Source organism: Lissotriton vulgaris, chromosome 2_1 (assembly GCF_964263255.1).
Source record: "Lissotriton vulgaris chromosome 2_1, aLisVul1.2, whole genome shotgun sequence".
NCBI lineage: Eukaryota > Metazoa > Chordata > Amphibia > Caudata > Salamandridae > Lissotriton > Lissotriton vulgaris.
The window spans coordinates 707,132,075-707,156,487 of record NC_141687.1 but is presented as its reverse complement, the minus strand read 5'-3'; the positions used below and the strand labels follow the sequence as shown (position 1 = coordinate 707,156,487).

At 43.6% G+C, this 24,413-nt stretch overlaps 1 protein-coding gene across 1 annotated transcript in view; it reads left to right on the top strand.

The window, feature by feature from the left end:
• The window catches only part of LOC147731014 (uncharacterized), a 206,060-nt gene that overhangs the window by 108,421 nt on the left and 73,226 nt on the right, over positions 1-24,413 (top strand). Inside the window, exon 5 of the mRNA XM_086958669.1 lies at positions 21,539-21,752. Coding sequence (XP_086814795.1) covers positions 21,539-21,752 — 214 coding nt within the window. The remainder of the gene's footprint in view (positions 1-21,538; positions 21,753-24,413) is intronic.

Here is a 24,413-nt window from a genome sequence, read left to right as displayed (position 1 = left end):
GGGTGGATCCCTAGAAGGATCCTGCAGAGTCAGCAAGAACATGTGGCAGAGATGCGCGCGCAGCAGCATGACGTATGATTGACGTGTAACTGGAGGGTGAAGGGGACTTGACATTTAGCCCTACATGTGGAGACAGAAGTCTGGAGTGTCAGAACAACCTAATCCCAAATCATATCTAATATCTTGTGTTTGAGGAACTGTATTATCTAGAAGGAAAGGTCTCTTGGGCAGAGGCTATTCTATACTGACTGTTAATGCGTGTATATGCAACTGCGTGTCTACGTGTAAAGCAAGGGGGCCATGGGCCTACCATGGTAACGGAGGCTATGAATTACTCGCATGGAGACAGAAAAGGCCGGACCCTTTGCTCTGCAGCTGGGAAGGATGTTTACCTAAACTACTAGACAGGAATGTATTTTCCGAGGAGCGGAGCAGATAACTTGAGGGCTGAATACGGTCTTGGCAGGCCGGCAGGCTGAGCCAGGCACCGCTAGCCGCGCAGGGAGTGAGTGAAAGGTCATGGGTACAGATGCAGGTTCAGGCTGCAGCTTCCAGAGGCAGTAGGCAGGGGAAAGCTTGAATGGCAGAAAACAAGGCCCAACTCGCCAGGGCCAGAAAAACATGAAAGTGCACCATGTAAAGACGTTGGCAAGGCACACTTAGGAACTGAATATCAGACCCATTCATGGTGCATCTGAAAGAAGACATATTAACGTTGGACGCAAATGTATTTGCGTCTTCATAGCTGGTTGTGGAGGGAACTTACATGTACTAGAAGCAGGTACATGGAGCCGTTGGGGTCTACGATAGGGGACACAATTGACCAAAAAATTCATATTACCTCATTCCCTCCTTGTCCCCTACGGACCCTTCATGATATATCAATCCTCATTAATCTATCAATCTGTTCATGTAACATAATTTGCTCTTCTTTCTTCTTACGGCGTTTTGAATGAGGACTTGAATGAGGAATACATGATGTGGCGCACAAGCCGCAAATCGCTGGCCCACATTGCAGACATAGGCAACAACTGAATACTATGAGAAGGCCAATACCTAGGAAGGATAGGACTTTCCATCCCCAGGCTGACAACGTTGTCCAGAACCACCCGGACCAAGTCGAGGTGCCTGGATTCTGGTGTATTAGACTTGCAATTTTATGAAGACGGGTAATGGCTCTATATACTGATGGCGCGTTTTCTGGAATGAAAACACAGCAGCTCGACCCGATGACCTTACAGGCTCCGCCCCTATCGGCCAGGATGACGTCAAGGACGAGACGATTTTGAAGAACAACAATCCGCATCGCAGACTGCTCCTCTGTTAAGTTGCCCAGGGCGGAAGTAGTTTCATTCACTACAGCTTCAAGGGTTCTAGTTAATTTTCGTATCAGTTTACTATTAAAGACAGCACCTAGGTAGGGAAAGAAACCTTTATTGAAATCTGTGTATTGCTCCCATGCCGTTTCAGTGTAGTCGACAATCGGGAGATCTCTCTGGGGTCTATTATGTACTAGATGGGTGTTTCTATGATAATCAGGAGGGGCTAGGAAAACAGGTGGCAGAAGGAATGCAATGTAACAGGTGCCATCCCAATCTAGAGGTAAGCGTATATATGCGGTATGACCACAAATGAAGTAGGAATGACGTGAGGCTTTAAAGGTAGACTTGCCCTTATCACTGAATTCGATCACAGTAGTACATCTACTATGACCCAGGTGTACTGAACCATTCTTTCTAACACATAATTCACCCTTGACTGGAAGTACGGACATGGCGGGCAAGACTGGTACTGTTTCGGATTCAACACTGAGAATCATGAGGTTAAGTGTAAAGTTACCTAATCCATATACTTCATTTTCTAGATCAGTTCCTGTCCTTTTGGGGAGACCCTCCTTGTCAGGGAAACAGACTTTATGCAAAACGACGTTCAGGTTTCCCCATACCCAATTACCCTGGTAGACTACGGAGTCTGAATTCAAGGAAATAATCAAACTAAACCATGCACCACAGGACCCATTATGTGTGAACGGATACGGAAAAAGAGGCAGAACTCCTTTGTATTTCTGATAGGGAGGGAGTCGGCCACATATCCAACAATTAGTAGCATTGCTGGTCTGATGGGAATGGTGTAACATACTAATGAATGTATTGTTGCGCAGCGCAAGTCTGTAAGAGAGTTCATGTGGGGGCAGTTCACTAAAAGAATGCTCGGCAGTGACGTTGAAGGGAGAATTTGCACGCTTGAATATAGGATAGTATATGTGTAGAAGCACACTTGCAGCAATAATCATAAGGCTCAGAAAAAACATAATCAATAAAGTCACAATACAGTGGCTGCGAAGAGATTTGCAATATTCACGTTTCTTGAGCTGTTTCTGTCTATCTCTCTCTCTGTTGGGGTCTAGGGGATACATGTAAGAAAACACGTCTAACCGATTCACCTAGGGGAGGTCTTAAACAATTAAACTGTCTGACTTGCTAGACCTCAATTTTTCTTTATACTCCTGCTGTGGAGTTTTCTCTATCAGGGGAAGTTTAGAGTCACTAGAATCTGGACAGTCCTTAGAGGGGGAGGGTGAGTCAGTCTCTGGTAATGCACGAAATTTCTTCACGTGACTCGAGTGGAGCCACCCTTTGCGGCCCTCGACCTTGATTGCAGTCCTCGTGGTGAGAAGTACCAACTTCGGTGCCTGCCACCGGGGCTCCAGCGGACTTTTCCTGTCGAAATTTCTTACAAGTACAATGTCTCCTGGAACAACATCATGCGGCTTCACCTCGGTGTTGTCGGGAAAGGCTGCAGCGACCTGTGAACGACATGATTGTAGTGCAGACATCAAGGAGGCAAGGTAATCTGTCAACATATTGCAATCGACATCAGTAATTTTTCCTGGCAAAGGCGTCCCCCACATATTCGGTGGTCTACCAAAGACCACCTCATACGGGGATAGCCCTGTTCTGGAATGGGCGACCATTCTCATGTAAAAAAGGGCGACTGGCAAAGCTACGATCCAGTCGACACCCTTCTCCTTACAGATTTTTGCTAGACGAGTTTTCAGGGTCTGATTGTGTCTCTCTACGAGACCTGCTGCTTCAGGGTGTCGGACACAGTGGAACTTCCATTGGTAGCCTAGCAGGAGTGATACCTGCTTCATAAGCTCGGACGAGAATGGCTGACCGTTGTCTGAGTATACAACATGGGGCAAACCATATCGAGGGAAGAATTCACGAACCAGCTGCTTGGCAGTGGTCGGAGCAGTGTAATCTGGGACTGGATATGCTTCTGTCCAACGGGAAAGTGCACATACAACTACGAGGACATATTTGAAACCTCGACAGCGTTCCATCTGAATATAATCCATCTGGAGGACTTCAAAAGGGTGATCGGGAGGATGAAAACCACCTTGCTCTACGGGAACGCCTTTACCTGAGTTGAACTGACAACAAATCATGCAAGTACGCACTTTCTGTTTGGCTGCTGCTCGTAAGTGTTTATTGAACCAGAGATGTTGAATACTGTCTAACATGGCCTTTTCTCCTAAATGTGCTGGACTGTGTACGGTATTAATGATAACTTGAACCATAGAGTCGGGGAGAAACCATGTGGATTTTCCCTTCGTCATCCATCCTTGATCTGTCTGGGTCCCTCCTAGTTCAATCCATTTCTTGATTTCATCTGGTGTAGCATGTGTCTGTATGTCAATTACATCTAGGGCGGGATCCTTGACTGTCATGCAATGTATCGGTGTCGCGACTATTGTCTTTGTCAGGTCAGTGGTGTGAATCTGATTCTGAGCTGTATGTTTTGCGGTTCGGTCTGCCAGGTCATTACCCTGGGAAATAGTATCTGTAACTTTTGTATGTGCCTTGCACTTCATGATGGATATCGCTGTAGGCAGATGTATTGCATCTAATAGAGTTTGAATGAGGGGACCATGTTGAATTTTGGCACCGTGAGAAGTCAAAAAACCTCTCTCTCGCCAGAGGACACCGAAGTCGTAAACAACTCCGAATGCATAACGGGAATCTGTGTATATGTTAACTCTCTTGTTCTTGGCTTGAATACAGGCTTGTGTCAGAGCAATGAGCTCTGCTGCTTGTGCTGACAAGATGTCAATACAATTTGTTTCTATGACTTCAGTTTCCGTTGTGACTGCGTAGGCGGCCACTAATTCTCCTGTACTTGCTCTCATGCATGAACCATCCATGTAAAGTGTCAGGTCTGGATCTGGTAATGGAGTGTCTGTTAAGTCTTGTCTGGGTTTCGTCGTGATAGTAATGACTTCAATGCAATCATGTGCCAATGGGTCTGTTTCAGTTAATGGCAAAAGTGTAGCAGGATTCAATGTATTACAACGTCTAATCTCTATGTGTGGCTGAAATAGTGTCAATTCATAACCTGTCAATCTTGCTATAGTCAAGTGTTGAGTCTGTGTTCGATTTAAAAGAACTTCCACGGAGTGTGGAACTTGTACTGTCAATGGATGTCCTAACACTATTGAATCACTTTGTCTGATTGCTAGAGCTGTTGCTGCAACTGATTTCAAGCACGCAGGCAGAGCCTGGGCTACTGGATCCAATGTACTAGAGAAGTAAGCACAAGGTTTGTGTGAACCTGCTTGTTCCTGCGTGAGTACCGACAATGCAGTACCTTCACGTTCTGTGACAAAAAGTGTAAAAGGCTTACTGTAGCATGGTGTCGCTAAAACTGGTGCTTGACATAAGGCTTTCTTTAAGTCGTCAAAAGCTTGTGTATGTTCCTGAGTCCAAGGGAGGACAGTCGAAGACGCTGCCTCCTGAGTTGTTAACTGAATGAGTGGCTTTGCTAGAAATGCATACTGAGGGATCCATTGTCTGCAGTAAGAAGTGAGGCCTATAAAAGCCCGCACCTCCTTTTGTGTCCTGGGTGGTAACATACCTGCAATTAACTGGATGCGATCGGGCGTTAGCTGTCTCCCCCATTTGGACAGCAAGTGGCCTAAGTAAACAACTTGCTGAACACAGAATTGCAGCTTTGAAGGGGATACCTTGTGCCCCTTGTCAGCCAGGAAATGTAAAACCGTCAGTGACGCTAGTTCACATTCAGGTTCGCTTCGGGCGGTGATCAGCAGATCATCGACATACTGTAGTAGGGCAGTGTTTTCAGGCATGTGTATACTGTCGAGTTGTCTTTTCAGTGCTTGGCTATAGATGCTGGGGCTTTCTGTGAATCCTTGAGGTGCGCGTGCAAATTTGAAGCTTCGTCCATTTAAACAGAATCCGAAAAGGTATTGGCTTTCCGGATCAATTGGGACACTAAAGAAGGCGTTCTTAAGATCAATAACAGTAAAGAACGTTGCTTCAGAATCAATGGCTGTCAATAGAGATGAGATATCTGGGACCACAGGGTACTGCGGTACAATACATTTATTCAATTCGCACAAGTCAATAACTAATCGGTAAACTGGTGGTGCATTGGGATCTGTACGTTTAAGAATTGGAATGATAGGAGAATTACATAAATTCGAGTTGGTTTCTACAACCACTCCTTGTGCAATGAGCTCTTCAATGATTTTCAGTAAAGCCACTACAGCATCGGGGGGTAACTTGTATTGTCGAATTCGTGGTAAAACAACACCTGGCTTGAGTGTGACTCGATACGGTGTAATGTGCATACAACCTACATCAGTGGGGCCTTGCGCCCATAAATGTGCAGGTACATTCTGTAATCGGGGATCAATATCTCTCAACACATAGTGACCTTTAAAGTCACGTAGAAACAACCGTACTCCTTCCGGAGAACAGCAAATAACAGCTCCTAGAGCTTTCAGAGTCTTGATACCTAACAAGTTTTCTGGACATGACTTTGTGAGCAGTAAATCTGTAGTACGTGTCAATGGACCAACTGCAAGGGGAAGTGGTTGCGATACTTCATTAATAATAGGCTTTCCTGAAAATCCAAGGGAAACATTCTGTGAGCCTGAGAGGGGTGCCCCTGGGACCTCGTCATGACTTATTGTTGTTCGGCTTGCCCCTGTATCAATTAAAAATGTTCTGTCTTTCCCTAATACTTGACTGTGTACATAAGGACCCTCTTGATCTACAGGAACCTCAATAAGAGGCAAGCCAACTTCCCTCTCTAGGCTGTTTCATGTGTATCGCTGATAATCAGGATAATCAGTCTGGGCATACTGGTACATCTGCTGTGATGCATGTTGAGTTGCAGCAATCGGTTGAGGTTGTGGCACCGCTACTGTCTGTACTGTCTGTTGTGAGGCTTGCATAGGCTGAATATTCTGTGGTACTTGTTGTTGGACCTGGTCCTGTCTAGGAGGACGCGGTCTCTCTTTAGTTTTTCCCGTAAGTATATTATGTTTCAAAACTGCACAATCGTTTATATAGTGACCTGGCTGTTTGCAATAGTTGCATGTCCCTTTAACAGGAGCTGTTGAATTATTTGACTGTGTCGTGCCTTTTTTCTGACCGTCAGCTGGGACTGACTGAGCAACTAACATTTTCATTTTCGTGTCTTTCATGCGTCTCTGTTCGTGTTCATGGTCCTCTCTAATTCTGTTCTGGTGATACTGTAACATTTGTAACATTTGTGAAGGTGTATTTGCTTGCCATGTGCTCTCGACTTTCTGTACATGATTCTTAACTTTGGGCAGGGAATTTTCTACTAGCTTTGTTACGAAAAGATGTGGATATGACTCGCTACTCGCTTTCAGGCCACTATTAATACCAAAACATTTCTCAAATCGGGAATAAAAATCGCTAGTGTCTTCATCGGGTTTCTGTTTACAGGCTGAGATTGCATCTCAGTCCTCCTTTTTAGTTGCTAATAAACGTGGCAATACTTGTACTAACAATCCTGGTAATGCTTTAGATTTGTCCCCAAGCCCTGTTCCTGGGGTACGAATCTTTTCTTCGTCTTCTAATGCAGCCCAATCAATCTTTTGGTCTCCTACATCCCAATCTTTTTCTTTGAGTTTCTCGTAAATACCGGCAGGCATTAACACTTTCAATATTTTCATAATGTCGGGGTAGGTGTAATCCCCCATGAGTAACATGTCTTTGATTTCGCGGTGGAAACCTGCTGGGTCTTTATCGTGACAGGGCACTAATTTCTTCATTTCTAACAGTTCCATTTTCGTTATAGCCGTGTACACAAACACGCGTCTAAAAGTATTATCAGCATTCTGGACTGGATGCACTTCTCGCAAGGGGTTCTGTCTGTCTATGTAATACATTTTTCTGTCTACGGGTGGAGCTGGAACAAACCGTGTATTCAGGAAAGTGTTATACCTGTGTCGATGTTCTAGAATTACTTTAATCAAGTCAGTACCTAGACCTCTCCATTGTGGCGAGAGTAGTTCTATTAATATATCAGGTAAGGGACCTGGATTAGAATGTTGGCCTTTGAATAATGTAATGAGATGCTGAACCATATATATGCCAGCTAATTTCTGTTCATCAGGGGAAAGGTTTAAAAAAGTCTGCACTAAACCATCATCACTATATTTATCAGGATCGTCAGTCCATTGTACGGCTGACCTGGCCAGTTCTTGTTCATCCATGGAATTGAGTACATGGTACCCCATTCGTTCCTGAAGTATTCTATCAGCGGCCTGAAATAGATGTCCGGGGGTCTTTGGATTTGACATGGCAGCTTGTAAGATTCTTTTACTTTCCGGACGTACCGGACGCATTGAATTATTATAGGGTCTTCCCTTACCTACATATGCTATCATTTCCCTAGCTGGTAATTGTGATTGTCCTGTTGCCGTTTCTGGTGTTTCCTCCTCCCCTGAGGATTCGACCTTGTCTGAATCTATTTCTGGTTCTGGCTGTCTTCTTTCATGTATTTTTATTACTGCATTTCTGATTCTTCGGTACATGTTTTCTATACAACTCTGTTTATCATGTTTCCCGTCTGCTATATTCTGACCCCATTTGTTAAGTGCTTTCATTTCTTCCGGGTCTACACCCGGCCTATCTTGTTCTCTTATTAGGCAGTTTATGAAAAACCGTAATATCTTGGCTTGAGTGTCAACTTTCTGGTAAGCCATGGCCTCGCCAATACTTTCAGGGCCTTCCCCTGTTTGAACAAAATGATATATTCTGTCTAGATGATCAACCATTCCTGGTAGTAACAGTAAAAAGTTTGTAACCCGTCTTAGTCGTACTGATGACAACATCATTCTGTCGTCATTTTTACCGGGTACTGGATCATATCTACAGTCTGAGAGACGTTCTCTAAATATGTCATAATCGGCTGCTTGAGGTGTACGTTGTTGCGCTAGATCCCTATAAGTCAATCGGTGTGCTGGTGGCGGTGTTTGAAAAACTGTCGCACCTCCCGAGGTGCCAGGACCAAAAGGATTTAATGGGTTAGTGATCGGAAGAATAGGTGCAGGAAAGGTTGGGGGAACAGGTGCAGGGGGTGGAACGGGAGAGGGAGTTTGTTGCGGAGGTGGGAGTAGATGATTTCGGGGTGGAGTACCATCAGCGGGTAGTGGTTGAGCATGTGGATTTGTATATGCGGGAGCTACGTCGTCTAGATAGGAAGAAAGGAATATGTCCTTTGTGGTCTTGTGATGTACTTTAGTCAGGAGTAAGGGAGGGGGCAGATCCTTCGGTATTTCCGGAGTGGCCTTGGGTAAACCCTCGGTCAGCAAAGGATACATACCATTCATAAGAGTGTTTCGTTGTCGGTCTACTTGTTCTGCTTTTACTCGTATCCCCTCCTCAACTAATACGTTTTCTTGGGCTTTATCTGAATCCTCTTTATGTTTCTCTGCTTTTCTGAGTGCTTTCTCTGTGCGTCTGTGCGATTCTTTACGCCATAGTTCAATGGCGTCCTTCTGTGACTGTCTGGCTTTCTTTTTCCATAACGCTTCCTCTACTCTCATGATGCACTCGGCATCCCATGTCCCTGCGGCGGGCCATCTTTGATTCTCTGCTAAATCTTTAGTATAGTCTACCCACAAATCGAGATATAATACAGCGTCTAGGCCGTGCTTGTGGTACATAAAGTGCCCTGGAGTGTCCCTAGGTGGAACAGGCACTGCTTCTTCTAGAATCCCTTTTCTAGTTCCTATCTGTCTTAGTTTGGAGAACAGCGGCATGTTTAAGTCGTGCTACTCTGGGCTTGATACTTACTCGAATTTGGACACAACTAATACAGTAAACACAATAATGCAGATCGAACAATCACTCATACCACGACATTAAAACATACTAAAACATTTCAGAACGAACAATAACGATTAGAATAAAACTAGACAATTTCATACTGGATATACTGCTAAACAGTACAGATACACCGCTAAACAGTGCAGACCGGGTCTGCGTACCCAAACCCGTCTTGACCGGCACAAATTAATGCGCTCGTCTAGATGCGTCCCCAGCAATGGTACTCACCGGGAAGCACAGAACAGAAGGCCTCGGAAACTCGACACTGGACTGGACTCGACTCGTGACGTAAGCACTTCGGAACTTCGGAACTGGTGGGCCTCCGGATACCTCGGACTTTGCTCTCTCAGCTAGGCTCTGGTCGGGATCCTCCGCACTCCTCACCGCCTCGTCTGGGTGTCGATCGCAGCCTCAGTCACCTCCGTTGGCCTGAGGGAGATACAGGAAATCCTGCGGGTACGCGCAGTTGTCCGTCAGCGCTGTGGCAGGGGACCGGGCCTGCAACGCACCGCCGGCGCGTGGGGTGGGGGAGGGGTCCCTGTTCGGGCACCAAATTATGTGGTAAATTTTAATTACCTATACGGAATTTATGCGGTAAAGTTCAATAAGAATAACTCAGTCAAAATGAAGAGGCAGAATCCGTGGTATCTGAGGTTTGAATGGGGTTTTATTCCTTAAAAAGGAATTGGTTCGAACCAAGGTAGCATGACTCATCGCCACGAGGGTTCTGAGTGGGAATTGCAATGGACATGTACAATGATTTATTAACAAGTAATCATATATATAGTCATTTCATACAGTAACATTGAATGCAGAAGGCGTAACAGCTGAGAGAAACGAGATAAGAGCAGAAATACGTAACAGGAGGCGTGCACCAGGGCGTACACGAAGGTGTGTGCAAGAAACGTCACAGAAAGGTGTCATAAGTGGGTGGATCCCTAGAAGGATCCTGCAGAGTCAGCAAGAACATGTGGCAGAGATGCGCGCGCAGCAGCATGACGTATGATTGACGTTTAACTGGAGGGTGAAGGGGACTTGACATTTAGCCCTACATGTGGAGACAGAAGTCTGGAGTGTCAGAACAACCTAATCCCAAATCATATCTAATATCTTGTGTTTGAGGAACTGTATTATCTAGAAGGAAAGGTCTCTTGGGCAGAGGCTATTCTATACTGACTGTTAATGCGTGTATATGCAACTGCGTGTCTACGTGTAAAGCAAGGGGGCCATGGGCCTACCATGGTAACGGAGGCTATGAATTACTCGCATGGAGACAGAAAAGGCCGGGCCCTTTGCTCTGCAGCTGGGAAGGATGTTTACCTAAACTACTAGACAGGAATGTATTTTCCGAGGAGTGGAGCAGATAACTTGAAGGCTGAATACGGTCTTGGCAGGCCGGCAGGCTGAGCCAGGCACCGCTAGCCGCGCAGGGAGTGAGTGAAAGGTCATGGGTACAGATGCAGGTTCAGGCTGCAGCTTCCAGAGGCAGTAGGCAGGGGAAAGCTTGAATGGCAGAAAACAAGGCCCAACTCGCCAGGGCCAGAAAAACATGAAAGTGCACCATGTAAAGACGTTGGCAAGGCACACTTAGGAACTGAATATCGGACCCATTCATGGTGCATCTGAAAGAAGACATATTAACGTTGGACGCAAATGTATTTGCGTCTTCATAGCTGGTTGTGGAGGGAACTTACATGTACTAGAAGCAGGTACATGGAGCCGTTGGGGTCTACGATAGGGGACACAATTGACCAAAAAATTCATATTACCTCACACAGACCCACTCAGACTCATGCACCCACTTACAGACCCACTCAGAGACTTATCTACCCACTCACAGACCTACTTAGACTCACACATCAACTTACAGACCCACTCAGAAACATATACACTCACTCATAGACCCACTCAGAGTCATGGACCCACTGAGAGACTCACGCACCCACTCACAGACGGTTGTATGACATTACAACGCTGGCTTTTACCCCGCGTGCCATTACAATGCTGTTTTTACAATGCAAGTCCTTACAACGACTTGCGCTGTAAGCGCTGGATAGTGGAATAGTTTAATTTTCTATTGCAACTCCAGCCCACGTTACAGTAGGGAAGGTGTTGGAATAGAAAATTAAACTATTCCTTTTCCAACAGCGCCCTCCAGTGCAAGTGGTTGAAACGACTTGCGTTGTAAAAGCAGCGTCGTAATGGCAGCGCGTGGTAATGCCCGCGTTGTGTTGGCTGCTCACCCTCACAGACCCACTCAGACTCATGCACCTACTCGCATACCTACTCAGAGACTCACACACTCACTCACAGACCTACTTAGAGACTCATGCACTCACTCACAGACCCACTCAGAGATTCATGCACTTACTCAGAGATGCATGTACTGACTCACAGGCCCACTCAGCCACCCACACACCCACTCACAGACCCTCTCAAAGACTCATACACTCACACACAGACCTGCTCAGACACTTACACACCCACTCATAGACCCTCTCAGACACTCTTGCACCCACTCACAGACCTACTGCGACACTCATACACTCACTCGCACCTCAATGTCAAAGCTTAGTGGTTACAGTTAGGAAATAAAATTAGACAACCCTTAGAAATTCACTTAAAAAACACAAAGTTTACAGGGCCGTTACAGTTAGGAAACTATGTTCAAATAAATCCTTAGAAATTCACTGAAAATAATAAAGATTACAGGGATGTTATAGTTAGGAAATAGAATTTAAAAAATCTTAAAAATTCACTGAAAAAAACAAAGGTTACATGGACGTTATAGTTAGGCTCAGATTTCACTTGTACAAAACCAGTGGGTGTGTCAGTAGCTGTATGGGAGAGTGAGTGGTTGTGTGCGTGGTTAAGTGGGTGTGTAAGTGACTGTATGGGTGAGTGAGTGTGTGTCTGAATGGTTGTATGAGTGAGTGACTGGCTGTGTAAGTGGCTGTATGGGTGAGTGAGTGAGTGAGTGGGTGACTGTTTGGGTGTTGGTTAAATGAGTTGTATGAGTGGCTGTATTGTTAAGTGTCTGTGTGAATGGATATATGGGTGAGTGAGTAGATGTGTGAGTGCTTGTATGGGTGGGTGAGTGGCTGTGTTAAGAGGCTCTATGGGTGAGTGGGTTTGTGAGTGAGTGACTGTATAGGTGAATAAGTAGCTGTATGGGTGAATGTGCAGCTGTGTGATTAGCTGTATGGGTAAGTGACTGGTTGTATGAGTAGCTACATAAGTAAGTAAGTGTTTGTGTGAGTGGATGTATGAGTGAGTAGGTGTGTGAGTGGCTCTGTGAATGAGTGAGTGGTTGTGTGAATACTTGTATGGGTCTGTGAATGGGTACGTGAGTGGTTGTGGGTTTTTGAGTGGGTGTTTGAGAGGTTGCATGGGGTGTGAATATGTGAGTGCTTCTGTGCATTTTTCAAAAACAAATGTTACAGGGAAGTTATAGTTAGCAAATTGAATTCAAAAACCTCAGAAATTCACTGAAAAACACAATGCACTGCTTATGACCTCACATTTTACATCACTTATGACCTGGTCAGTGATTTATTGATGACATCTCAAATGACATCAAACAAAAAGGTCTCCGTTTCCAGATACCTAAGAGCCTTGCTAGATCGCAGTCAGCACACACTGGGGTTGACTGTGGAAATATGTTATTGTGTACAAAAAAGGAGAATTGCTCCTTTTTTAGGTGTCCCCTCACTCACCGGGGTTGCCCCACGGTGGCATGCTTCATCATTGGGGCCATCCCAGTCCTCTACGGGCTGGGGCGTGCGGCGACTTGCGAAGTTACGTAGGAGCACTTTTTAAGACTATGTGTGGTGCATGTGTAATTGTGGGGAGTGGACTATGTGATGTGTTTTAAAAATACCTGCCCAGTAGGTTTACAATAAACTTTATTCTTGCCTCTAGGTGGTAATATTAAAAACGGGGTGGAAAGATAGGCTGCCATAAACTTAATGTGTCCGGATGTACCTATCAACTCCTATAGTCGACATGTTTCGTGCATACCCCAAGCACTTCTTCGGGACTACACAGGGACCAGCCCTGTGTTCGCCACTCCTTAACTCTTCAATGAGATGTTAAAATTTATTTAATTATTAAATCTTAACTGCAGCAAACTCTATTAAGTGCATGCAAAGATACCTACGTATTTTGTTCCAAAAAACACGTGGTTCCTGAAAAATAAAAGACAACTTGAAAAGTCACGGGGTGAATACCCCCATATCTTATCACACATAGTTTGCAAGCAGAAAATATGATGATTTCCTGTGATCTATAAACGGACATGTTGACCGTGGTTGTATTCATGCACAAAACGTGATTCATTTCGTGCATCGTAACGTGATTAAAAAAGCACCTCTCTTAGTGACACACCCAAGCATTCATCTGTCATTCACACTCATACATACATTTTCTGAGACCTAACTGGGCCCCATGGATTCGGAGGGGTTCGATATCCTAGCAACTCTGGTGAGAGAAAAACGGAGTTTGTAAATAACCAAGCTGCGGGCCGATTAGTAATGTTAAATTGACCCATTGATGGTCCTCGCGACCCAGTTTTGACTTACTTGTGCACCGGATACCTCCTACATTTAGGCACCTACTTGTGTCCCTCCGGTCCGGATGTTATCGGACCGAGGGTTTCAGGTCTGTTTATAAGGAAGTGCCGTTCGCGGTATGCTTGCGCTAGCGTGGCTACGCCCATACGGGAACTAGAGCGTGCAGTCTTGTGTCATGATTCATGACGTGTGGGTGGCGGCCATCTTGGGTGTCCCGTTTACGTATTTGTAATATAAACGCTCTTAAATAGGGTTATACGGACACAATCACACCTTAGGTCTAATTTCGGGTGTTGTGCAAAGTATTTGCCAAATTATCAAGCTATTTATTAACAAGTTAATTTTAAGCATACAAGTTAATTTTTTAGCTTAACCTCCTTGAGGAAACGGGGTTTTTTTTTTGCAGATAATGAAAAAACAGTTCTGCCCTATTGATTATTTTCAGTCTCTCGAATTAGTTTATAGAGGTTGCCAGAGGTGGCTCTTAGGAGTCAGATTAGACCATCGTGGTTCCTGACCAGTATTGGGTTGGTGGTGTTCTTTACATTGAGGACAGTCAATGAGTTTTTACAGTTATGATTCAGTTTTTTTGCAACAGACATCTCTCAGTTACGTGAACTGCCCCCAAGGGATATCATCATTTAGTCCCACTATGTGAGAGCGGAGTCTGAACACCCAACGTTGTTCTTTTTCCAGTAGTTTCTTTTCCATGTCAGCATGGGGCTGTTGGATTTCCAAAACTACCCAACGCATATCATTAGGCGTGTGTGCCTTTTCTAGAAAGTGTGTAGTCATTTTTGTGTTTGAGTGTTTACACCTAAAGTTACTGCGGTGTTCCACCATTCTTGTGTTGACCTTCCTGGTTGTCATTCCTATGTAGTGCAAATTGCACACACATGTTATCATGTATACGACCCCTGATGTATTGCAATTTGAAAAGTTTTTCAGATCCCAGACGAGGCCTGTATTACATGTCACCTGTTTAGTGGTTTCGGTTAGGTGGCATACGCTGCAATTAGAACACGGGTGGTGACCCAGTGGCAACGGATGTAAACGTCGAATAGGACCTTCCATATTCCTTGGACGTGTGTGTACCACTAGATCTTTTAGATTTTTCCCTTTCCGGTGACTGAACATTGGTTGGGTGATGTTCAAACCTCCACTATTCAGCGTTTTCCAATGTTTTTTCACAATTTTTGTTACCTGCTGTGAGGCTACAGTATAGGTAGTGATACAGATAGGTCTTCTTTCAGAGGTATCTGTAGGTGGTTCCTTAGGTTTTGATTCCATCAGTGCATCTCTGTTATTATTCGATGCTCTTTTTTTGGCTTTTTGGACAATCCTTTGCGGATATTGTCTTTGGTGTAGTTTTGTACACAGCTCTTTGGCCTGCACTTCATAATCACATTTCTCAGAACAATTTCTCCTTAGCCGTAGAAACTGTCCAAAAGGCAGATTTTCCCGAAGTTGTCGTGGGTGAAAGCTTTCAAAGCTTAGTAGGCAGTTCCTTGATGTCGGTTTGAAATGTGTTGTGGTTGTCAGTATCCCTCTTTCAGCCTTGATGTTTAAATCCAGAAAGACTAGTTGTTCTCGACTCATTGTAGAGGTGAATTTTAGAAAGGGGTCTTGTAAGTTCAGCCAGTCAAGGAAGGCATTTGCCTCGTGCTCATTCCCATTCCAGATGAGGATGACATCGTCAATATAACGTCTCCACATCTGGATCTTGGTGGAGTAGGGGTTGTCTGTACTCAAGATTCTCATAATCTGTTGAATTCTGTATCACAATAGCTCCGCCCTTATACAGATACAGAATTCAACAGATTATGAGAATGAATGTCTGAGACTACTAGCTGACCGACGGAATTATGAGATTCTGAGGGCGGACCCGACAGAACGCCTGAGAATTGAAATTGCAGGAATGGTGGAAGAGTGTCTGATTAACGATTGGCTATCCAAAAAGGAAGCAGACTTTCTGGATAATAAACACCCAAGGACTCCGTATTTTTATACGATTCCAAAGATCCACAAAAGACTGGAGAAACCACCCGGGAGACCTATCGTCTCAGGGATCGGATCAATACTAGAGCCCCTGTCTAAGTTTGCAGATGCATTCTTAAGACCACTTGTACAAAAAACAGAGACATACTTACAGGACACGAAATCAGTATTGTGCCTCATAAAAGACCTCACCTTTGACCCCTCCACACAGATATTGATCGGTCTCGACGTGGAGAGCCTCTATACGAGCTTGCCCCACAAGGAGACACTACAAATTCTGGAGGATATCCTATTTGAGAATGAGTGGGATTACAAAACACCAAGGCATGTGGTGTTAGAATGCTGTCGCCTCGCATTGACCGAGAATTTCTTCCTCTTCCAACAAACAATATATAAACAGACCCATGGAACTAGCATGGGAAGCACATTCGCGCCGAGCGTGGCGGGACTGTATGTCCACTGGTTAGAGAAGAAGAAAATCTTGAGTACAGACAACCCCTACTCCACCAAGATCCAAATGTGGAGACGTTATATTGACGATGTCATCCTCATCTGGAATGGGAATGAGCAGGAGGCAAATGCCTTCCTTGACTGGCTGAACTTACAAGACCCCTTTCTAAAATTCACCTCTACAATGAGTCGAGAACAACTAGTCTTTCTGGATTTAAACATCAAGGTTGAAAGAGGGATACTGACAACCACAACACATTTCAAACCGACATCAAGGAACTGCCTACTAAGCTTTGAAAGCTTTCACCCACGACAACTCTGGGAAAATCTGCCTTTTGGACAGTTTCTACGGCTAAGGAGAAATTGTTCTGAGAAATGTGATTATGAAGTGCAGGCCAAAGAGCTGTGTACAAAACTACACCAAAGACAATATCCGCAAAGGATTGTCCAAAAAGCCAAAAAAAGAGCATCAAATAATAACAGAGATGCACTGCTGGAATCAAAACCTAAGGAACCACCTACAGATACCTCTGAAAGAAGACCTATCTGTATCACTACCTATACTGTAGCCTCACAGCAGGTAACAAAAATTGTGAAAAAACATTGGAAAACGCTGAATAGTGGAGGTTTGAACATCACCCAACCAATGTTCAGTCACCGGAAAGGGAAAAATCTAAAAGATCTAGTGGTACACACACGTCCAAGGAATATGGAAGGTCCTATTCGACGTTTACATCCGTTGCCACTGGGTCACCACCCGTGTTCTAATTGCAGCGTATGCCACCTACCTGAAACCACTAAACAGGTGACATGTAATACAGGCCTCGTCTGGGATCTGAAAAACTTTTCAAATTGCAATACATCAGGGGTCGTATACATGATAACATGTGTGTGCAATTTGCACTACATAGGAATGACAACCAGGAAGGTCAACACAAGAATGGTGGAACACCGCAGTAACTTTAGGTGTAAACACTCGAACACAAAAATGACTACACACTTTCTAGAAAAGGCAACCACGCCTAATGATATGCGTTGGGTAGTTTTGGAAATCCAACAGCCCCATGCTGACATGGAAAAGAAACTACTGGAAAAAGAACAACGTTGGGTGTTCAGACTCCGCTCTCACATAGTGGGACTAAATGATGATATCCCTTGGGGGCAGTTCACGTAACTGAGAGATGTCTGTTGCAAAAAAACTGAATCATAACTGTAAAAACTCATTGACTGTCCTCAATGTAAAGAACACCACCAACCCAATACTGGTCAGGAACCACGATGGTCTAATCTGACTCCTAAGAGTCACCTCTGGCAACCTCTATAAACTAATTCGAGAGACTGAAAATAATCAATAGGGCAGAACTGTTTTTTCATTATCTGCCAAAAAAAAACCCCGTTTCCTCAAGGAGGTTAAGCTAAAAAATTAACTTGTATGCTTAAAATTAACTTGTTAATAAATAGCTTGATAATTTGGCAAATACTTTGCACAACACCCGAAATTAGACCTAAGGTGTGATTGTGTCCGTATAACCCTATTTAAGAGCGTTTATATTACAAATACGTAAACGGGACACCCAAGATGGCCGCCACCCACACGTCATGAATCATGACACAAGACTGCACGCTCTAATTCCCGTATGGGCGTAGCCACGCTAGCGCAAGCATACCGCGAACGGCACTTCCTTATAAACAGACCTGAAACCCTCGGTCCGATAACATCCGGACCGGAGGGACACAAGTAGGTGCCTAAATGTAGGAGGTATCCGGTGCACAAGTAAGTCAAAACGGGGTCGCGAGGACCATCAATGGGTCAATTTAACATTACTAATCGGCCCGCAGCTTGGTTATTTACAAACTCCATTTTTCTCTCACCAGAGTTGCTAGGATATCGAACCCCTCCGAATCCATGGGGCCCAGTTAGGTCTCAGAAAATGTATGTATGAGTGTGAATGACAGATGAATGCTTGGGTGTGTCACTAAGAGAGGTGCTTTTTTAATCACGTTACGATGCACGAAATGAATCACGTTTTGTGCATGAATACAACCACGGTCAACATGTCCGATTATAGATCACAGGAAATCATCATATTTTCTGCTTGCAAACTATGTGTGATAAGATATGGGGGTATTCACCCCGTGACTTTTCAAGTTGTCTTTTATTTTTCAGGAACCACGTGTTTTTTGGAACAAAATACGTAGGTATCTTTGCATGCACTTAATAGAGTTTGCTGCAGTTAAGATTTAATAATTAAAAAATTTTTAACATCTCATTGAAGAGTTAAGGAGTGGCGAACACAGGGCTGGTCCCTGTGTAGTCCCGAAGAAGTGCTTGGGGTATGCACGAAACATGTCGACTATAGGAGTTGATAGGTACATCCGGACACATTAAGTTTAGGGCAGCCTATCTTTCCACCCCGTTTTTAATATTACCACCTAGAGGCAAGAATAAAGTTTATTGTAAACCTACTGGGCAGGTATTTTTAAAACACATCACATAGTCCACTCCCCACAATTACACATGCACCACACATAGTCTTAAAAAGTGCTCCTACGTAACTTCGCAAGTCGCAGCACGCCCCAGCCCGTAGAGGACTTGGATGGCCCCAATGATGAAGCATGTCACCGTGGGGCAACCCCGGTGAGTGAGGGGACACCTAAAAAAGGAGCAATTCTCCTTTTTTGTACACAATAACATATTTCCACAGTCAACCCCAGTGTGTGCTGACTGCGATCTAGCAAGGCTCTTAGGTATCTGGAAACGGAGACCTTTTTGTTTGACTTAATATTTGGAGGGCGAGCCTAGCTAAAATTCCTCTAACTCCCTTTCTTATTTGTTGATCTCAAATGACATCACTGATGACATCATGCACAGAAGCACTCACATACTCACACCCCATACAACCTCTCAAACACCGACTCACAAACCCACATCCACACAACCACTGACATACCCATTCACAGACCCATACAAGTATTCACTCAACCACTCACTCATTCACAGAGCCACTCACACACCTACTCACTCATACATCCACTCACACAAACACTTACTTACTTACTATATATATATATTTGCTGCTCAATAAACACCAGTGCGAGGCACTCTCAGGCGGGTGCTGACAATGCGAGGGTGCACTCGCATATCCATTACCGCTCCGCTTCCCACATGTAGATAGCCATCCACATGAAAAAGCACTCTTGGGGGCTGTTTGAATCAATTTATTCGGAAACAAACACAGCAAACAAACAGACGCGTTTCGGTCGTAACCTTCTTCTATGTTTACCAAAGTGTCATCCAGACTGTCATTAAATACAGGTAGTTCTAAGTAAGAACTTAGATATATATACATAAAAAAGAAGCAGGGAACTCTGGGTAGAACTCAAGTTTAGGTGGGAAGCAGCTCCAGTATAGAGCACTCTCAACACCATCGGCACTTGTGCTCAACTCAAAGGTCTTCTTTTTTTTAATCAAAGTCTTTAATCATAGGATTAGCACAGTGCCATCTACATTGAGATAGAAAGAGACAAAGTATTTTGCCATTTCTACAGCAAAGTCTTTAAGCATAGGATTAGCACAGTGCTACCCATACCAAGCTGTAAAATGACCAAAGCCTTTTACCACTCCAGGCACAGTACTGCAGCTTTGGATTGGTAAAATACAATCCAAGCTAACCTCAAATTAATAAAAGCAACACCTGACATGTGTTTCGCTCTCAATAGAGCTCTTCAGAGAGGTATAGCTTTGTCTGGACACAAGGGAGCACCCAGTATAAATAAAACCAATACCCTTTCAGGCATAAATTGACGCATAAATTATGCAATACAGAAGCAGAGAACTCTGGGTAGTTCTCAAGTTTATGTGGAAACAACTTCAGTATCGAGCTCTCTCAACACCACCTCTAAATTTGCTTACCTCAAATGTCTGCTTTTCTATCAAAGTCTTTAAGCATAGGATTAGCACAGTGCTATCCATACCAAGCTGTAAAATTGCCAAAGCCTTTTACCACTCCAGGCACAGTACTGCAGCTTTGGATTGGTAAAATACAATCCAAGCCAACCTCAAATTAATAAAAGCAACCCCTGACACGTGTTTCGCTCTCAATAAATGTAAATGTAAATTGATAAATGTATAGCGCACTACTCACTCGCAAGGGTCTCAATGAGCTTGTACGAATACCGCTGTGGAACCCATCCTGGCTTTTCCTGTGAGGCGTCCACTCCTGGGCACCACCAAGGTGGAGGCCAGGCATCCTTAGCGTTGTGGGGGCCATTGTGGAGATTAAGCTAGCTATTGCTCAGAGTTGCAGAGTGGGACTCCATGATTGGAATAGGCACTGAGGCGAGAATTATCAGGTCCGTGGAATTTTGAGCTCAAGACCTGCCGAGGCAGGGAATTGAACCCTCGTCCCGGGCTAGACCTCTGCATCACGGTCTGCCGCTCTAATCATTGAGCCACACTTCTCAATAGAGCTCTTCAGAGAGGTATAGCCTTGTCTGGACACAAGGGAGCACCCAGTATAAATCAAACGAATACCCTTTCAGGCATAGATTGACGCATAAATTATGCAAAACAGAAGCAGAGAACTTTGGGTAGTTCTCAAGTTTAGGTGGAAAGCAACTCCAGTATCGAGCTCTCTCAACACCACCTCTAAATTTGCTTACCTCAAATGTCTGCTTTTCTATCAAAGTCTTTAAGCATAGGATTAGCACAGTGCTATTCATGCCGAGCTGTAAAATGACCAAAGCCTCTTACTACTCCAGGCACAGTACTACAGCTTTTTCTGGGTAAAATACCATCCAAGCCAACTTGAAATGAATAAAAGCAACCCCTGATCCGTGTTTTGCTCTCATTAGAGCTCTTCAGAGAGGTATCTCTTTGTCCAGACACAAGGGAGCACCCAGTATAAGTAAAAATATTACCCTTTCAGGCACAGAGTAATGCATAAGTTATGCAAAAAAGAAGAAGAGAACTCTGGGTAGGTCTCAAGTTTAGGTGGAAAGCAGCTCCAGTATAGAGCACTCTCAACACCTGCGACCCTCTAAATTTGCTCACCTAAAATGTCTGATTTTCTATCACAGTCTTTAAGCATAGGATTAGCACAGTGCCAGCCATGCCAAGTTGTGTGTGTGTGTGTGTGCGTGCGTGTGTGTGTAGTCATAAATATTCACTTGTTTTTTTTCATTTTAAAATAAAAAAAGCTTTGCCAGTTTCCACTTGGTAAGTGCATTGAAGTCCTCATCCATACCACATGCCTATGTAGAGTTCTAGCTTCCGACCTGAAAATATATTTGGTTCCTGAATGTGAAGTTAATGAACGAAACACAGCCACATTTTTTTCTCCCTAGGGAAAAGTCTCAGAGGCGCAGAGCTGCAGTAGCGGAGGAAGCTTTAGAGAGAGCCATCCAGCTACAGTACAGCGCCGAAAGGGAAAAACGCTTAACCGAGCATAACAGAGATGAGAAGATGAAGGAGTGTGAGATATGGTTAAAAAAGCATGATGCACTGGCGAAAATATTGAGATCCCAAGAAGAGGAAAAGTCCAAAAGACAAGATAAAGCGGTATATAGAGCAGCTGCCATTTTTTAATGAACCAGATTGAATCATTCATATAATGCAATATTCAAATTGACATAAATACGTTTTTTTTTACTTTACATTGTATTTTAATGTATTCTTCTTTGAAATATGGATTTCCAAAACTTAGGTGCAAATAATATGTCCAGACACATGGTTTAACTTTTTCCTTTTTTATGTTTGAAAGCTTTATTGAAAGAAATGATAAGAAACCACAATGTGACATCAGCGTATAAAATCAAAATGCAGAGCAAAACATGTCAAAAAACCAAAAACATACTGATGACAGTGCTAAGAAACCAAGCATTTTCTGGGTTTTCTAAATGGAGAGGAAGGGAGGAGGGGAAAGAGGGAATAGAAAACCATGTTATTACAAAATAATGCTTATATAAGATTGTCGGCAGGCAAGACAATTGCACAATGAGTAAGAAAAAACTACACAATATCTGAAAAACCTTATATTATAAATAAAACTGTGAACAGTAGTAAATAAAACAAGTTGGAGAGAGTAAAGATCCTTCAGGGAGGCTTAAAATTTTCTGAGGAGAGAGAAATGTATTTCTTTTTAGCGGAATGATCTAAGTATGTGGTAAGGGGCAACCAATAAAGTTCAACATTACGAGAGGGTTTACAGGAGGAAGCAAATGCAACATCAAGTCTATGGAAATGACATAGGTAATTCCACCAACAACGTATGGAAACTTTGGTGAGAGACTTCCAATTAGATGTAATATGCTGTAATGTGAGAGCAAGCATAAGGTCAAAAAGACCAAGTGAGTGTGAAGGGAAATTTAAAGAGTCCGAGAGACTCCCCATAAACACAAGGGTAATGGAGTAAGGAACAGAGAGTGTAAAAATGCGAGAAATGTAAGTCCAAACTTGCTTCCAGAATGCAGCTACAGAAGGACAGAAAAAGAAGAGGTGAAGAAGATCAGCATCAGGTGTACCACATGTCCAACAGTTAGAGTTAGAGGAGGAAATAAAGCGAGAGAGAGAAAGATGAGAAAGGTAAAGTCTATGATACAGAAAAAATAAAGATTGAGTAAGGGAAGCGGAACGAGAAGTTTTCAGGGTGTTGGACCATAGTTTATCCCAGAGAGTGACAGGCCATGAGCAACCCAAATCTTTTTCCCAAGAAGTCTCCAGTTTAGTTTTGGCACGCTCAGGGTTAGGGGCAGAGAAGAATCGGTAAATAAGAGAAGCTTTAGGAAGAGTGGCAAGTATCACGAGAAGAGAAGAAGGAGGGGAAGGCGAAATTAAAGAAGGAAGAGAATAATAACGGTCAAGAATAATTTCCATGTGAATATGATATTTCTGTGAAAAAGAACGAGGGCAATAAAATTGCGCTTGAAATTGGGGGAAGGAGCAAGGCGAAGTGCCATCGAAGAGTTGATTAACCCAAATAATATCCTTTGATCTCCAAGAGGTCCAAGCAATAGGTCTGTTATTCAACAAATGGGTGAGAGTAAGAAAGATTCACGATAGGCAGACAATGGGGAAAGCAAAGGTTTCAGGAGAGAAGGAGTGTGTTTAAACAAAGGGGGAATGGTATAGGGGGGTTTGGTAGTAAAACGAGATATGTCTTGAAATGAAAAGGGAAGTAATAAGGAATGTTCAATGTGAAGCCTAAGGGGGGGGAAAGGAGACTGTTCTGACAACAGCCATCTAGAAGCCTGACGTAAAGAAAAGGATTTGTGGTATAGACGGAAATCAGGAAAGTTGACACCCCCATTCGATTTGACCTTGCGGAGAGCTAACAAAGAAATCCTAGCTTTTTTGTGTTTCCAAAGAAATTTGGACAAAGCCGAATCAATACGATTGAAATAGAGAGTAGGAATGTGAACAGGAAGCATGGAGAGCATATAAATGAGAATAGGAGCAATCATCATTTTAATAGAATCAAGACGACTCCACCAAGAGAGAAATAGGGGATTCCAGGAGGAAAACAATTGTTCTATCCAGGAAATAACTGTAGACATATTTAATTTAATAGATGATGAAATAGAATTTGAGAACAAAACACCAAGGTATTTTATTTTAGTGCTATTCCAGCAAAACCAGTAGAAAAGAAATGAGGAAGCCAAAATTTGGTTAAAGGAAGAATTTCTTTTTTATCAGAGTTGATGTTATATCCAGAGACAAGAGAAAACGCTTCAAATTCAGCCAATAAAGAAGGTACAGATGTTTCTGGGTCGGAAATAAATAAAAGAATGTTGTCAGCATAAGCAGAGAGCTTTAGTTGTGAAGTACTGGGTTTTAAGAACCCAGCGGTGCCAGGGAACACACCCGAAGACTTCGAGTCCTTCCTGTTTCAGACCACAGAAACAGAGACTTCTAGGTGAAGTCAAAGATCGTATTTATTGGCTGCAGCCAGTAACAGGTATCCTAGAAGTACAACACAGTGTATGTTCTCAGGAGACTGCTCAATCTTACAAAGCCAGCCTTCTCTTTTTATACAAAATATTATGCTCTAGGCAAACATTCCTTATTTTACAGTTGACCATTCACATATTTTCACTACAAAGAAAAAGCAGAGTCATGATGACAAACCCATATTTCAGTTTGTTCAGCCCACACTCAATTATCCGAAAAGGCCCAGTATTTCCATCAGATATCGACAGACCCCTAATAAAAACGGGCACCTCC